At 37.5% G+C, this 17601-nt stretch overlaps 2 protein-coding genes and 1 pseudogene across 3 annotated transcripts; 2 read left to right on the forward strand and 1 right to left on the reverse strand.

The window, feature by feature from the left end:
* The first annotated feature begins 1689 nt into the window (after window positions 1–1689).
* Window positions 1690–7306, forward strand: LOC111295068 (ethylene-overproduction protein 1-like). Its single transcript, XM_022888426.2, has 4 exons — window positions 1690–4243; window positions 5109–5400; window positions 5487–5796; window positions 6630–7306. The coding sequence occupies exons 1-4, from the start codon at window positions 2211–2213 to the stop codon at window positions 6857–6859; spliced, it is 2865 nt and encodes a 954-aa protein (XP_022744161.2). The 5' UTR covers window positions 1690–2210; the 3' UTR covers window positions 6860–7306.
* A 601-nt stretch (window positions 7307–7907) lies between these two features.
* On the forward strand, window positions 7908–12055 carry LOC111295069 (importin subunit beta-1-like). 2 transcript variants are annotated; one of them, XM_089744173.1, is made up of 4 exons: window positions 7908–8172; window positions 8528–8690; window positions 9033–11468; window positions 11568–12055. In XM_089744173.1, the coding sequence occupies exons 3-4, from the start codon at window positions 9049–9051 to the stop codon at window positions 11761–11763; spliced, it is 2616 nt and encodes an 871-aa protein (XP_089600299.1). In that variant the 5' UTR covers window positions 7908–8172; window positions 8528–8690; window positions 9033–9048; the 3' UTR covers window positions 11764–12055. The 2 variants fall into 2 exon arrangements, with proteins under 2 accessions (XP_089600299.1, XP_022744162.2); XM_022888427.2 differs by lacking the exon at window positions 8528–8690.
* A 662-nt stretch (window positions 12056–12717) lies between these two features.
* On the reverse strand, window positions 12718–17593 carry LOC111295070 (lectin-domain containing receptor kinase VI.4-like; annotated as a pseudogene).
* Window positions 17594–17601: the final 8 nt, after the last annotated feature.

A 17601-nucleotide genomic window follows, 5' to 3' on the forward strand; every position in this document is an offset into this window, starting at 1 on the left:
ATTCTTAGTAACAAAACTAGTTTACATATATAATAGATTTGTGCATGATGAACAAGAACAACTCAGTTTTTGTATTTATGTTGGCTGCCGACCATTCAGATTTAAGACCAGCTGATAATCACAATATAGACAATTAATAGCAAGTGCCAGATCCGTTTGAGTTTTCATAGTAATAATAAATACTACTAATAGGAAATAAACACGTATGTTATATGTGTGGATGGATTCCAGATCCATATGTAGGCCATATATAGCTGTCAAATATATGATGTATTTGGATGCAAGAAGGCAGAGCAGGCTAAGATTATATATATTTTGGCCCTTTCATGGCCGAAGCTTTGACAAGTCTCCATCATAGCCAGCTGAAAATGTCGATGCTGGCATTTCGTTGTCCTTACTTGTCATCTAGCCTTCACTTCATTCATCAAAACAAACAAGACCATGGAAGTGCCATTTGCTGCATCCCTCTGGATTTTGACTTTGTTAATCACATTAAATTCTTTCTTCCATTTTCTATTGATGTAATATTCTCTAATATCTAAACTCCCTATAATTTCTGAATTCATTAATCCAGAAATGGAGGCGTGTGAAAGTAATTAACTGGGTGGACCCAAATTTGGCAAAGCAATGGCATGCGGGGCTTAAATGTGGTTTGAATGGTGGGCCCAACCAAAAGATGATTGCCATCGGCTATCGTCCATCACGGACCCGTTTCTGTATATAGACTTCCTCCTGTATAACAGCGTAGCACGCGTCGCCAGCAGATCACTTTCTCATCTCTCTACATTTTGGAAATTGTTATTTCTAGTTTCACGCGCCGTTGGAGCAATTGTGTTCCATTATTTCTTTTTAGATAAAAAAAATTAAAATATAGGCGTAAGATTTTAATTTTTAAACCTTATCCTCTTTTATAAGGAATAAACAACATGAAAAACCGTGTATTAAAATAAAAACATACAAGTGATATTAATCGATGTAATTTAATTATAATTTATACAACAGTGACTTCATTTGTGTTGTTCTTCTGGCTCTGGGTATTACAATTAACTACATCTAATAATTACTTATAAATTAATTTTGCTACAATTACAAGTGTGGTGGATTAATATTCTCACGTGATACCCATTATAAGACAAACGCTTCAGGCTCGTAGAAAAAAATTAATAATTAGAATTAATTAATACTATAAAATAATATCATTCACATAATTAGTGATAGAAAAATAAATAATGTTGCTATGTAACGTTCACGCTCTTGAAAGTGTAGTGAGGGAACTGTCACGTGAGATGGATTGCGATTTGCGAGAGATGCGGGGCTTGAAAATGATAGATAGAAGAGACAGAAGAAACAAAAAGTTTTGCAGTTTAACTGTCATGATTAATAAGATTAGACTTTTTTTCTATTTTGATTCAGAGTAAGATTGGAAGATATGTGTGTGTGTGAGAGAGAGAGAGAGAGATGGCGTGAAAGACTGGCAGTGCGCGACTTTAGCGGCTTTCCTCTTCTACCGCATTTGATATTCTGTCAAAGATTAAAAAAAAAAAAAAAAAGGGGGAAAGACGTACGCACGCAAATTTATCTGAGTAGAGACTTGGAATACAAATTTCATAGACGTAAAAAGAAAAAAAGAAAGTAAAACTGACACAACTCCCTTCAAATTTGGAGAAACAAAGAACCAAAAAGGAAAACATCAAACGAGGTGATTGAAAGACAGAGAAAAACAGATAAATAGAGAGAGAATGGCCGTTTCAACGGCCACCTCCACCTCAAACAACTTCTGGTTGGCCGCTAACGTGATTATTTCGTCCCTTAAAAACAACTCTCCATTTCCATTTCCATTTCCATTACTCTTTTTTTGTTTTTAATCTTTCCGCCTACTCTATTTTTTCTCGTGAAAACAAGAAGGAAAGGGAAACAGAACAGAAATTCCAGAGAGGAGACAAAGAGGCAAAAAGTAAAGCAGAAAAAACTACCTTTTTTTTTAAATACCCAATTGAGCCTTTCATCACTAATGTGTTCCCAGCCTCTGTTTATCTGAGCTGTGGTGTTCTGCAGGTAAATTTGATTTGTCATTCATCTCATTCATTTCAATAATACCCATTTCGTATACATTTCCAGATCTTCCATGTTGCTCCTCTTTTTTGGGGTCTGGAAACTTGTTGAAATTTTTTATTTTTACCATTAGAGAAAAATTTTCCTTTGCTTCCTTGATGCGAACAAAGATGCAGCATAATATATTCACCACAATGCGTAGTTTAAAGTTTATAGATGGATGTAAAGGCACACAAGTTTATGACCTTAACTCTACCGGCGATGGTGGTGGGGATCCCGCCGCCAGTGGTGGAGGTGGAGTCGGTGAAAAACTCTTCCACCAACTTCAAGACCATCTTAGAGTTAATTCGATTCGATCCAAATCGAGTCGAAATTACCAAGCTTCTAACATGACCCCTGCTGTTGTAACTGAAACCCTGCTTCCTTATGGCCTCCCTGTCTCCGATCTCCTTGAACCCCAGATTGAACCATGCCTAAAGTTCGTTGATTTTATGGAAACTCTTGCTGATGTGTACCGTAGGATTGAGAAGTGTCCTCAATTTGAGAAATCAAGAATGTATCTCGAACAATGTGCAATCTTTAGGGGCTTATCAGATCCGAAACTGTTCCGGCGGACCCTTCGGTCTGCCAGGCAGCATGCCGTGGATGTGCATTCCAAGATTGTGTTAGCAGCGTGGTTGAGGTATGAGAGGAGGGAGGACGAGCTTGTTGGCACATATTCAATGGATTGTTGTGGACGAAACATTGAGTGCCCTAAGGCTACCTTGGTAGCTGGTTATAATCCAGAATCTATTTATGATCCTTGTATTTGTTCTAGGACCCCTCGAGGGGAATTCGAGGATGATTCTTCAATTGTGTATGAGGAATGTTCCACTTCTGATGATGACGGGGATATGTCATTTTGTATTGGAGATGACGAGATCAGGTGTATAAGGTCCAATATTGCTTCGTTATCAACACCATTTAGGACAATGTTGTATGGTGGTTTCAGGGAGTCAAGAAGAGAGAAGATAAATTTTACCCAGAATGGTATTTCTGTAGAGGGAATGAGAGCTGCTGAGGTATATAGCAGGACAAAAAGATTAGATTCTTTTGGTCCACGAATTATTTTGGAGCTTCTTTCTTTCTCAAATAGGTTTTGTTGCGACAATTTGAAGTCTGCTTGTGATGCTTATTTAGCATCTTTGGTAAATGACATGGAAGATGCACTGTTGTTAATTGAGCATGGATTGGAGGAAAATGCGCATCTTCTTGTGGCAGCTTGCTTGCAGGTTTTCTTGAGGGAGCTCCCAAATTCGATGCACAGTCCTAATGTGATGAAAATTTTTTGTAGTCCGGATGCAAGGGAAAGATTGGCTCTAGTTGGGCATGCTTCCTTTTTATTGTATTACTTTTTGTGCCAGATTGCAATGGAGGAAGATATGAAATCTAACACTACTGTGATGCTTCTAGAGAGGTTGACTGAGTGTGTGACAGAAAGGTGGGAGAAACAACTTGCGTATCACTTGTTAGGTGTTGTGATGCTTGAGAGAAAAGAGTACAAAGATGCTCAAAGTTGGTTTGAGGCAGCTTTTGAGTCTGGTCATATATATTCGTTAGTAGGTGTTGCAAGGGCCAAGTTCAAGCGTGGCCACAAGTATTCGGCATACAAGTTGATTAACTCACTCATTTCAGATTCTAAGTCAGTTGGATGGATGCATCAGGAACGTTCTCTGTATTGTGTTGGGAAGGAGAAGATGTTGGATTTAGAAATGGCTACAGAATTGGATCCAACCCTTTCTTTTCCATACAAATACCGGGCTGTTTCATTGTTGGAGGAAACTAAGATTGGAGCAGCAATCTCAGAAATTAATAAAGTAATCAGTTTCAAGGTATCCCCTGACTGCCTTGAGTTACGGGCCTGGATTTTGATTGCCATGGAGGATTTTGAAGGAGCTCTTAGAGATGTCCGGGCACTTTTGACTTTAGAACCAAATTACATGGTGTTTCATGGAAAAATGCATGGTGACCACTTGGTGGAGCTCCTGCGTCCTCTTGTTCAGCAGTGGAGTCAGGCTGATTGCTGGATGGAATTGTATGACCGGTGGTCTTCTGTTGATGATATTGGTTCCTTAGCTGTTGTACACCACATGTTGGCAAATGACCCTGGAAAGAGCCTCCTATGGTTTAGGCAGTCTCTCCTCCTTTTAAGGTAATATGATAAACTCTTTCACTGGTTGAATGAAATCTCCTTTTGCTGTTTCTGTGAATGGAATTTCAGTAGAGATTCTTTCTGATAGATAGAATTTGTTTTTAGCTGTATGGAAGAACTTGCATTTAATGCTTTGTTGTGAAGATAAACTGCTTTATGCCCTAGTAGATTATTTGAATTTAAATCTAAGATTAACATTATGAATATATGATAAGCCAAGCGATGTTTTCTTCTGCATTATTTTCAGATGTATGTGTCCACCCATTTAAAGGCATGGTGGATTCTGTTTTAACTACAGAAAAATAAATTAATATCTATATGACATTGTAATATGTTCATTGTTGAGACAATGCAGCATGCAAGGCCATCATGGTGATATCATATGGTATACCTCATGGAAATTTAATTCATCATTGTATGCACAGTCAACTTACTAATGATAGGAGATGTAAAGTAAAATAACTCCATTCCCTCCTAGTTCTAATTGCTCTTTCCCTCAAATATTCTTTCGTAAATGGTGGAAATTCATTCCTCATTTGCTTCCTAGTATTAGTACAATTTATTTTTGAGGTTAACAAGTTCTTCTCAGTTATGAGTGAATATTACTAAATAAATTAACTTATATTTGACACATTAACTGTCCTGTATCAAATGTTTTATATGTGTTGTACATGTCAATTGCGATCATGGAACATGCCATCTGTCTCAATGGCACTTGAGGCTGTTTCTCAATGACATTGATTCAGATAAGTGAGGCATACTTGTTTCTACGCTATCTTAGTTAAATTCAAACATTGATAGAATGCAATATTCTGCTTACCTTAGTCGTCTGTCTGTTCTAAGAGTTTGCTACCAAATTCTATAGGTTAAATTGTCAAAAGGCTGCAATGCGTAGTCTACGGTTGGCTAGAAACCATTCTACTTCAGAACATGAAAGGCTCGTTTATGAAGGATGGATATTATACGACACTGGCCACCGTGAGGAAGCACTGGCCAAGGCAGAGGAGTCAATCTCCATCCAGAGATCATTTGAAGCTTTCTTTCTTAAAGCATATGCTTTAGCAGATTCTAGTCTTGATCAAGAGTCCTCAGTATATGTTATTCAACTTCTGGAGGAAGCTCTTAGATGCCCTTCAGATGGCCTTCGGAAAGGGCAAGTAAGTATTTTTGGAGTAATTTTAACTCTAGCTATATAAGTGCAATAAATTGGTTTGGAGTTCTGAGTGATTCTGCAATCCCGCAGGCATTGAATAATTTAGGTAGTGTGTATGTAGACTGTGAAAAGCTAGATCTCGCTGCTGATTGCTACATGAATGCACTCAACATCAAGCATACACGAGCACATCAGGGTCTAGCACGGGTATTCCATCTCAAAAATCAGCGTAAAGCTGCATATGAGGAGATGACAAAGTTGATAGAGAAGGCACGCAACAATGCTTCAGCATATGAGAAGCGTTCGGAATATTGTGAACGTGACATGGCTAAGAGTGATCTTATTATGGCAACACGATTAGATCCCTTGAGGACATATCCTTACAGATACAGGGCAGCAGGTAAGTTCCATGACCAGGGTCTACAGTTTTCTTTCCCAATAATTTTGTTTCTGGAAATTGCTATTCTTAACCTTGCTTTTGATTAGGCATTGAAGAATTGCATTGCACTGTGACTCTTATGTTTTTCGAATGCTATTAGCTGTAATGGTCAGCCCCAACTCAATAGACAATTAGTTGATTCTAGATCCCTGTTTAGGTTGAGTGAATTAATTTGTCCATGGTTTTAGATCTTGTTTACCTTCTTTTAAACTCCTCATTTCCATCTGTTGCTGGCTCATTGTTTCATTGCCGCATCTTTGGTCATATGGAAGCCTTGATCTTTCATGTTGTAAGAGAAATTTGTTTCCATGTGGAAACAGTTTTTCTTCTTGGTGCAAAAGCATAGGGTTGCCAGTTCATTGATTTAAAGGAATAAATGAAGAAACTTCCTTTATTGTTTGTCTTGCTTTGCTTATTTGGCATTTGGAAAAAGGATATCCATCTTGATGTTCAGGTGCTTTGATGATCAAGACCACTGTTAAATTACGTTAATATAAATGTTTATGTTAATATAAATGTTACTAATAATTATCTATCCTGTAAAATTGTCAAATGTTATCCATCAGAAAGGAAAGAAACGAAAAATAAATTGTTGACTAAAATTAAGAATTTGATTCCTTGTTTTCTGATATATTTAATTGGTATGAAATTTAGGTTTAGAGTGTCATAAATGCTTGTTATTTGTTTTCAATTGTTTATTCTGTGATTTTGAATTTGGTCCTGAATACTGAGACCACATTTACATACGGGGCTAGCTTTTTTCAGCCTTTAACATAAACACTCTGCCTTTCCAGTTCTAATGGATGATCATAAAGAAAATGAAGCTATAGCAGAGCTCACAAAAGCTATAGCTTTCAAGCCAGATCTGCAGCTATTACATCTTCGAGCTGCTTTCTGTGATTCAGTGGGTGACTATATATCCGCTGTTAGAGATTGTGAAGCAGCTCTATGTCTTGATCCCAACAATACTGATACTCTTGAGCTATATAATAAAGTCCGTGAGCAGGTTAAAGAACAGAAGTGAGAAAAGTCGAATCCCCATGATCATTTCATCTCTTCATCGTCTACTATGGGCAAACTGATTTTTGCCATCCTTTAATCTTCCAAATATTTTTGTTAAATTACCAGGAAGGGCACCATTGTTTATGGATTTTGTCTCTGGGAAATTCAGAAGCACCGCCATGGCCTTGGGAGGAGCAGAATTAGGAGGAAAGAAAAAGGACTTGTTTGGTTTAATGAGAAAGGAGGAAAGAAGTAAAGGGGAACCGGGGAAGATAGCTTGTAAATATTTGTTTTCTGTCTCAAGGATTGGACCAATCAATGATATAAATAGTCCAGGCAGGCATGCGACTGATGCTGCTACTGCCCTATGTATTTCTCTGGCAAGGTTGGTGCCAATTCTACAGGCATAACAATCATGTAAATGAAACTGCAGAAGTCTATAGATTTTACACTGTTGGCTTTTTTGCTATACCTTAAGTATTCTAACTCTTCTCATCCTTAATGTTCTATTGTTGTTCGAGCTTGAAATTTTCCCTTAAAAAGGGTTCCTTTCAAAGAGTTTTAGACTACAGTTATATTTGAGATCCCCTGCATAGTCCAAGTGTATGCGTTCTACTTGTTTCAAGACTTGGTCCGGACCCGATCTACGGTCCTAAGCCCTTTGTTAAAAAGCACTTATTATATTTTGCAATTTTCTTTCTTTATTTTCCGCCCATATGAAGAGTCGAGGAACTGTTAAACCAAAGTAGTACTAATATCAATGGGATATTCGAACCATAAGCATTTGATTTTTCACTTCTCAGATGTTATCTTCCAATCCCAAGTTTAAGAATCATTTGGAGTATTATTCTTTGATTTTAATTTTAAAGAGAGGAAAATCGGGACAATTAGTGCACAGCCTTTCAAAGCCCATGGGCCCAATAGCATTACCTAACCCGCTGGGGGGAGCGTCGCACGTGGTAGATTTCAAAAATCTAGGGTTTTCGGTGTGGGTGACCCGGGCAGGCTCAAAGCTGCCCGTTCGTTCAGTTTGGTGTTTTCACATTGAGCCCCTCCCTCCCTCCCTCCCTAGTCTCTCCCGCTTCCTTCCCGTCATTCGAAATTGATTTATATTTATATATTATTCTGTTAAAATCACCTCATCATTCTCTCCAATCCACACTTCCCTTTCTCTAATCGCCGATTCTCTCTCTCTTTCTCCTTTTCTTCTCGTTCTTCTAAGCTTAGGCAAAACAGGAAAAAACAAAAACCACCGGCGAGAGAGAAACCCTAAGTTTTATCTTCCTGGAGGTTTTTAATTTTAAATCTCTCTGCTTCGTCGGAGACTAGTTTGAGGTATCAATCTCACCTCAACTTTGCCTCTGGCTTTCCAATTTTGTATTAGTTTCAGATCTAAGGTTTTTGCTTATGCTTCAGTGGGTTTTTTCTAGGGTTTTGGAATTTCATCTCAGCATAAAAAAATTAGAGTTTCTTTTTTTTTTTTTTTTTTTCTCATTTCTGAATCTATGGATCTCGTTTGGCGTGTTCTTTTTTTGTTAGTTTGTCGTCTATATTATTTATTGTTTTTTTTTTTTAGTTTGTTATGTTTCCTTCTGTTTCTGCTATTTGAAAAGGAATAAGAGTATTCGTTTTGTATTATTGTTCTAAATTTTTCTTAGCTTAAAACTGTTTGGTTTCTGTGACTGAACAGGGAAAGGAGAATTAACTTTGGGGGTTTTATATCAGAGACCCCTGAATAAAGAAAATGTAATGCTTTAATTTCCTTCATTTACCTCCAACTTGGAAAGCGCATAACTTAACAACACAACTATAAGGGGGCAGTGGTGGGGGTCAATTACCTCTGCACGCATATGGTACTGGATGTGCTTGAAATTTGAATATTCTTGTTGCCATCATAAGGATTTTGTCGCATTTTATTGGACAACATTGTTTAACTGGTTCAGCTTAGTTGTCACGGTTGAGTCCACCCAATCAGTACCATTGGTGTTTGAATCTATGTTCAACTCAGTAAACGTTTGTCTCTGTTTGCTGGATTCCTTTTGTGGTTTCGATAAATTCACTCTGTCAATATTTCCTCCAACCGTTTTTATTACTTATTGTTAGCTTTTGGCCTTGTTCAATTATAACATTCTACAATCTCTATGAACGGATTTGTATCATGGTCATTATTTGTACTCAGTGTTTTATGTTCCCAGTTGTATTGTAGTTAAAATGGCTATGGAGATTACTCAGTTTCTTCTGGCTGCTCAATCAGCGGATGCAAAAGTACGGACAGAGGCTGAGGCTAATCTGAGGCAGTTCCAAGAGCAGAATCTGCCTGTTTTCCTTCTTTCATTGTCAGTTGAGCTTGCAAATAATGATAAGCCTGTTGAGTCCCGTAGATTGGCTGGTATTGTGCTTAAGAATTCGTTAGATGCTAAAGATGTTATTAGAAAGGAACAACTTGTTCAACAGTGGATGGCAACTGACATTTCTGTTAAGTCTCAAATCAAAGACTTGCTCTTGAGGACTCTAGGCTCATCTGTTCCTGAGGCTAGGCACACTTCTGCTCAAGTTATTGCGAAAATTGCTTCAATTGAGATACCTCAGAAGGAGTGGCCGGAACTGATTGGATCATTGCTTAACTATATGACACAGCAAGATAGGCCTGCAGCCCTGAAACAGGCTACCTTGGAAACTCTTGGATATGTTTGTGAGGAGATATCTCATCAGGACCTTGTTCAAGAGGAAGTCAATGCTGTTCTCACTGCTGTTGTTCAAGGGATGAACCTAGCTGAACATGGTCCTGAAGTTCGGCTTGCAGCAACCAAGGCTCTATATAATGCTTTAGAGTTTGCACAGACCAACTTTGAGAATGAGATGGAGCGGAATTACATCATGAAGGTTGTATGTGATACTGCCATGTCCAAAGAAGTGGAAATCAGGCAGGCTGCTTTTGAGTGTCTTGTTGCAATAGCATCAGCATACTATGAGGTGCTTGAGCCATACATGCAAACTCTATTTCAGCTTACGTCAAATGCTGTAAAAGGTGATGAAGAGACTGTTGCTCTCCAAGCTATTGAGTTCTGGAGCTCTATTTGTGATGAAGAGATTGAACTTCAGGAGTTTGAGAGTCCTGAAAGCGGGGACTCTGGACCTCCACATTCACGTTTCATAGAAAAGGCTCTGTCATCTCTTGTTCCTTTGTTGTTGGAAACTTTGCTGAAACAGGAAGAGGATCAGGACCAGGATGATACAATCTGGAACATTTCTATGGCTGGGGGGACATGTCTGGGTCTTGTTGCCAGAACCGTTGGGGATGATATAGTGCCTCTTGTAATGCCATTTGTGGAATCTAACATTTTGAAGCCAGATTGGCGATGTAGAGAGGCAGCCACTTATGCATTTGGATCTATTCTTGAAGGTCCGACTGTTGAGAAGCTCTCCCCTCTTGTACAGGCGGGTCTGGATTTTCTGCTTGCTGCTATGAAGGATGGAAACAACCATGTGAAGGACACAACTGCTTGGACTCTTAGTCGTATTTTTGAGTTACTGCACAGTCCAGCTAGTGGGTTTTCTGTCATTTCTCCTGAGAATCTCAAACGAGTTGTGGGTGTGTTGTTGGAGAGCCTTAAGGATGCTCCCAATGTAGCTGAGAAAGCTTGTGGGGCGATCTATTACCTTGTCCAGGGCTATGAGGATGCAGGGCCAAGTTCGTCTCTTCTTTCTCCGTGTCTGACAGATATAATCAGTTGTCTAATTGCAACTGCTGATCATACAGATGGAGGTGACTCCAAGCTCAGGTCTTCTGCATATGAAACCTTGAATGAAGTTGTGAGGTGTTCCAACATTGCAGAAACATCTCCCATCATAGCACAGTTATTACCAGTCATTATGGATAAGTTGGGCCAGACGGTGGAGATTCAGATTGTATCATCAGATGATAGGGAAAAGCAAGGGGACTTGCAAGCCTCTCTTTGTGGTGTTTTGCAGGTTATCATCCAGAAACTTAGCAGTACAGATGATACCAAGCCCATCATACTTCAGGCTGCAGATCAGATCATGATTCTATTCCTTAAGGTGTTTGGTTGCCGCAGCTCTACTGTGCATGAGGAAGCAATGCTTGCAATTGGTGCACTTGCTTATGCCACTGGACCTCAGTTTGAGAAGTATATGCCTGAGTTCTCTAAGTATCTTCAGATGGGACTGCAGAATTTTGAGGAATACCAGGTTTGTGGGATTACAGTTGGTGTTGTTGGTGATATTTGCCGTGCCTTGGATGACAAGGTCTTGCCCTATTGTGATGGCATCATGGGCCTTCTTCTAAAGGATCTTGCTAGTTCAGAACTCCACCGGTCTGTAAAGCCTCCCATATTTTCTTGTTTTGGGGACATTGCTCTTGCAATAGGAGAGCACTTTGAGAAGTATGTCCCCTATGCCTTACCCATGATGCAAGGAGCAGCCGAAATCTGTGCTCAGATGGAAACTGCTGATGAGGAGATGATGGATTATGGTAACCAGCTCAGGCGTAGTATTTTTGAAGCTTATTCCGGTATCCTCCAAGGTTTTAAGAGTGTGAAGCCTGATGTAATGGTGCCCTATGCTCAACATCTCTTGAAGTTTATAGAATTGGTTTCTAGAGACAGACAAAGGTAGTTTTATTTTTCTTCTTTTCCTCCTCTTTGGTACGTTGTTGCTGCTATTGTCTTTAGTTTTGTCCATCTCAATACTTCTTTTTCCATGTGATGCAGGGATGAAAGTGTGACAAAAGCTGCAGTGGCTGTTATGGGTGATCTTGCAGATGCTCTTGGCTCCAATATAAAGCTTTTGTTTAAAGACTGTGCATTCTATGATGATTTTCTTGGTGAATGTCTCCAATCTGACGATGAGCAGCTCAAGGAGACTGCAGGTTGGACCCAGGGTATGATTGGACGTGTCATGGTTTAATGCGCTGCAGTTAGTCCTTCGAGTAAAGTTGTTATGTTGGTTTTTCCTTTTTTCTTACTATAAATGTGTTTTCCTTCTAGTTCTGGTAAAGGTTTTTAAGTCGTTAGGGAACCAAAGGGGGGTTACTACATGTATCTGTACTTTATTATTGCGGATTTGGGTTTTGAATTATCAGGATTTTCTTAATCCGCTTGTCATTGGGTAGAGAACAAAGTTAAGTGCTGGCATTGTCTGAGTATGTGAATTTTGTTAAAAAAAAAAAATCCACTAATCAGTGGCCCGTTGAGTCAAATTTCTCCCCCTGCATATTGTTTATGCTTTTAGTTTCAAATTCAACCTACTGGATTTTCATGTGATTCTGACATGGGCTGCCTGCAGCTTGAGTTGCCAGAAAAATGATTTATATATATATATATATATATGTGTGTGTGTGTGTGTGTGTGTGTATATATATGTATATATATATATATATATATATATATAACTTTAAATTTGATTTCTTTGCTGAAATTTACGGTTGGAGTGCTACACTACTTTAAGAAATGATTCTATCCAAAATCTTGTCTTGAATCAAAGTTATCCTTTGCCAACCTAGAACATAAAGTAAAAATGTTTTGATCAGAATCAAGTCAACTTACAGAAATTTGGTTCGTAAAGCGTGTCTTCGAACTAAATTGGTGATAGAGGTAGTCTCAGGTTTACGCTGAAGCTCAGATTATATAACCGTGCTTTTTCTTTCGATATGATTTAAAGTAGTTGGAACTTCATTTTCATTCTTTGACAAATTGGACTTTAATGTAACCTACCTAGATTTTTTTTTCCCTTCTGTACATTACAAAACCTACTTAGTTACGAACGGTCATTCTGAAATCACTTTAAATTAAATTTTATTCATCAAGTCTTGCTCTATCAATGGGGTGGATTAACCAAACCCAAGTCAAGGAAAATAGCGCATCATAATAATGAATAATAACAATCATCAAAAAAGTGGAAGATTACAGGCTAAGGGCACCAAAAAGGGAAAGACAAAATAAAGCTGGGGAAGAAGCAGGGAGGTTCCCGTACGGTTTTGGAAATGGGTCGAGATTATCTGCCTGTGGATATAGAAGTAGAGGGTATCGCACCGATGGATGATGAATTCATGATTGTATCGCTAGAAATCCCTTCTAAGAGTCTTGAATTTATCTCCGAAATGCTTAGAGAATGAACGGAGCCCCAATCATCAAAAAGGAAGCGGATCATCCCTGTTAAGATACCGCATCACTTGTCTCATGGTTAGCCTAGAATCTGGTCGTTGATGAGAGCAAAGAAGTCCCAATTCCAAAACCAGTTCCATCTCCTCAACCTCATAATTCGAATTCAATTTAGGATCTGCCGCATCAAGAATTCGACTCATTTGCTGGCATTCTATCACCCAATCCACCAAGAAGAAGTTATCTGGACCAGTAGGCCTTCTTCCGGTAGCTATTTCAAGAAGTAAAACTCCAAATGCAAACACGTCTGCGCAGGAGGAGGCCTTTCCACTGCGAACCAATTCAGGAGCAATATATCCAATAGTACCAACAACATTGGTGGTATGTGATGCATTTCCACGATCATATAATCTGTCAAGACCAAAGTCCCCAAGCCGAGCTTTCATTTCAGCATCTATTAACACATTGCTGGATTTTATATCCCTGTGGATGACCACTTGCTCCCATTCGTCATGCAAATACAATAGCTCTGCAGCAATGCCTTTGATGATATCGAACCGTTGTGCCCAGCTCAATACAAAGTTGTCTTTCAGGTTGAACAGCATACTATCGAGGCTTCCGTTACGGATGTAGTCATAGACTAGAAGATTATTGTTTCGCTTGCACCATCCTTGGAGATTAACAAAGTGCTTCCGCCTTAAAACTTCCCAAGCTTTCGATCTCTGCCGCAAATTCTCTCATTCCTTGAACTGAATTCCGAGCTATCCTTTTGACAGCAACTTCACTTGCTGTATCAGGCAACACACCTCTGCATACTGCACCGAACCCACCTAGACCTATCACCTCGCTCTCTTTAAACCCCTTTGTCGCCTTATATAGGGTCACGCCTTAATATCAAAATCTAACACGATCATATTATTTTGAAGTAAAATTTTAAAGTAATATAAAATCTTATTTTTTAATTATTGAACAACTCTTAAATAAAATAAGGTTTTCAATAAATAAAATATCTAGATAACAAGTCTTCAAAGGTTCAATGTCGAGTATTACAATTAAAGAAAATAATACTTCATAAATCTTATTCTCTAATTAGTTATCCAGTGCTCAAATTCTTCTAGCTCTTCATAAGACTAATTATACTTAACATTCATATCATCTGTAAAAGAAAAAAGAAAATGAAAAATGAGCAAACCACAATTTAGTAAGTATAAGCTCACACACTTTATCGGATCAAACATCGTTTTCATATATATCATATAGAGTATTCAAAATAATCATCAAATCATAATGTCAAAACATTTCAAGATTATCGTTCTGTCAAACATTTTATAAATTCATAAATAAATGTCAAAACATATCAATTCATCAATTATAAATCACAAATCACGATCAAATACATATTTCATACAAATCATGGATCAATATTTAAAATCATCATAAATCATCATCATTATCATTTGTTTATCGTTAGTTACGGTTATTGCTATAATTTGTGACATTGGTCGTATCGACAATTTCATACTCATGATCATTGCTAACTATTATAACCTGTTAGCCAGGGTCTTACGCTAACTACTATTACCCGTTAGTTAGGGTTGTATGATTATGTCTTTGCTAACTACTATTATTTGTTAGCTAGGATCGTAGAACTAGTTTTGATGTTGATGATCCCACTTCTCAGGGATGTAAAAACATAGCCATCATAAAATCATTCTTTAAACATAAATCATTTTCTCATTTTATTAATAAGCATTATCCATCATTTACATAGCAAAAACACAAAATAATCATATGCTTGATCATATTTTCATATATCGAAAATAAAGAAATAAAATATTTATTTATTTAGAAACATAGATATATATATATTTAAAAACAAGCAAGGTGTTTGAAATTTTACTTGCCTCTTTTCAATTCCATCACCTAATTTTTCTCCCCAAATAATTAATAATCTATTCAAAATAATTTCAACATAACAGTAATTAATCAACCCATTTGAGACCTTTTATATCAAAATAATTAAGTTAAACATGAATTAACTTGAATAACTAATTCTAGCAGCTTGCGCTACTTTTATTAAAATAACTATATCTCAAGATATCCAACTCTGAATTAAAATCTTTTTCTACTTTAGAAACTAGACACAATAAGGTTTCTAACCATATATGTCCCATCTCGTTATTCCTTGTGGATTAATTATAATAAATTTTGAAATCGACGTTTTGAAATCCACGTCATATGTTGTTGCCAAATAGCCTATATACCTTCTCATAAAAATTACGTATTTATTCATAAGAGACTCCAAATTCAATTTCACTTATTTCGTTGGAAAGTAAACTCAATAAGCTTTTCAAACATATATGGCTTAATCTATAAATCCTTTTATAAAAATTAAGACAATTTTCCTAATTCAACCCTGATGCTATTACCTTACAACCTGTATATCCTTAAGTGAAAATTAGGCAACTTTTCATAAAAAAAACTCAGATTCGACTTCCGTTTGTTTCATTAGAAAGTATATTCAACATGCTTTCCAACGATATATAATAATCATAGCAATAATTTATCAATTAATATAAAATCTTATTTTAATTTACTATTGCAGATCATAGCATATCATTTAAATACATAATTTCTTATTCAATCTTAAAAAATTCAAATCTCCACTTTCAGCTTTTAAACTTCATTCAATAATCATCAATATCTTAAGGACATGAAATAAACAAAGTTCAATAATTTACCCAAATAGATCATGAAGATTAATGAAAGATTTCATAATTTTTTTTATTTTTCTCTTAGAATTTCAACTTCAAATAATAGTAACCAACATGGTATATTTCTTAAATAAAAAGAGGCATATACTCACATTTAGGGGATTAACTTGATTGTAGCATTTTATTTTGAATCTCCAACTCAATCTTTCATGCTCTCTAACCTTAAAGAAGATGAGGAAGAAGAACTATAATTTCCTTTTTGTTTCACGATAGCTAACTTTTTTTTCATCTAATACTTCAACCCTTTTTTTTTTACTAATTAGTTTCTTAATAAACTGATGTGCTTTGGTATTAATTTAGCCAAATTATCATTTAAGTTGGGGTATTACATATAGATTTTTGTACCTGTGTCACGAATTTAAAGAAAAGTTCTGAATCTCACATCGGTTGTGTACTAGAGTTAGCCATGGGATATAAGGGTTCACACATTCCTCTAATTAGGAGGTGCCTTTTGTGGGACAAAATTGTGACGCTAAAGGGGTCAAAGCAGATAATATCTCATAAGGGTATGAACCGTGGTGGTCAGACTGATCTAGAATACCGGATGAGTGGATACCTAGGTCATAGAGCCCGCTCGGGCTTAAAGATTAAGTCTCGACCCGTGATAAGTGGTATCAAAGCCAGCTTTGAAGGTACTAGCGATGTGTCACCGAGAACGGTGAGCCCTCGTTGGAGTAGGGAAGGATGTCACAGATTTAAAGAGGAATCCTGAATGTGTGAATTGTGGTGATCAAGTTGATCTGAGATACTGGATGAGTCGATGTGCAGATCCTGTAGCCATGCAGGCTTAGAGGTTGAATCTCAGCCCGTGACACCTGAACCTATAAGGACAATCCAATTCCCACTATTCAAGATTTTCGTATTGCAGCATCCTTCTATGCAATCTCAAAGAGATTAATGATACCAAAAAAAGCACAGTCACAACAGAAAAAGCAGCAATAAGGACAAAGATTCAGGGTTTCAAGGAGTTAGACGAGCTTTTCTCTCCTGGTGCTGTAGGAAGTTGAGAAATATTTAGTGCAGGCGCTTCACCATTAGTCGAAAAACTCCATCCTAAAATGTAATGAGAGCTTGATTTTCTCCCTGTAGATGGGGAGAAGCCAACATACATTGTTTCCTTGACCACCGGTGTCAAGTCGATGTGTCCAGATATAAGGGATTCCGTTGGTTTCTCTTCTCCTAAAGGGCAGATCGTTACATTCACAATTTTCTGTATTCCATCATAATCTATCCAAGCATGGATAGGCCTGTCACTCTCCGAATCAAGCTCTTCTTTGTGCGATTGACAAAATAAGAGGCCGGCTCTAAATATTTCTAGGTAACGCTATCCTTCTCGTTATGGCCGTTAACGGAATCAAATTCAACGCAAAGACATGGTTGGTCTCACTGCCATCATTTGACGAGTTGAAAATTCCCAGGTAATGTTTAGTTCCAGCACCGGTGAAACTTGGAGAGGGAGATAACGTGAAGGCCAAGCCGTAGCCTCCTTGTTCTGAGCTTGACGGCACAATTTTAAAAACAAAAGATGTGCTTAAAGAAGAAGCGTTTCCAGAGGAAGAAAGATTTACATCAAACATTTGAATTGTTTCATAATAGAATGCATGGCCTATAACATGATGTGATTTGTTGGTGAGCCTAAGCGCACCAGAAGGTTTGATAATAGAAGCGCCCTCTCTGGTAAGATTTGTTTCACTTGCATTGAATCCATGGAAGATGAATTCAACAGATTGAGCTAGGGCAAGTAGAGGAAAGAACCAGAAAAGTACAGTTAAAGAAGCTGTTGAGGCCATGAATTAAGAGAATAACGAGACTATTATTATCAATTATCAATGGTATAAATTAAACAAGTTATAGCTTATACTTAAAAGAGT

Source organism: Durio zibethinus, chromosome 14, assembly GCF_047325235.1.
Source record: "Durio zibethinus cultivar Kanyao isolate XHJ-2024 chromosome 14, ASM4732523v1, whole genome shotgun sequence".
Taxonomy (NCBI): domain Eukaryota; kingdom Viridiplantae; phylum Streptophyta; class Magnoliopsida; order Malvales; family Malvaceae; genus Durio; species Durio zibethinus.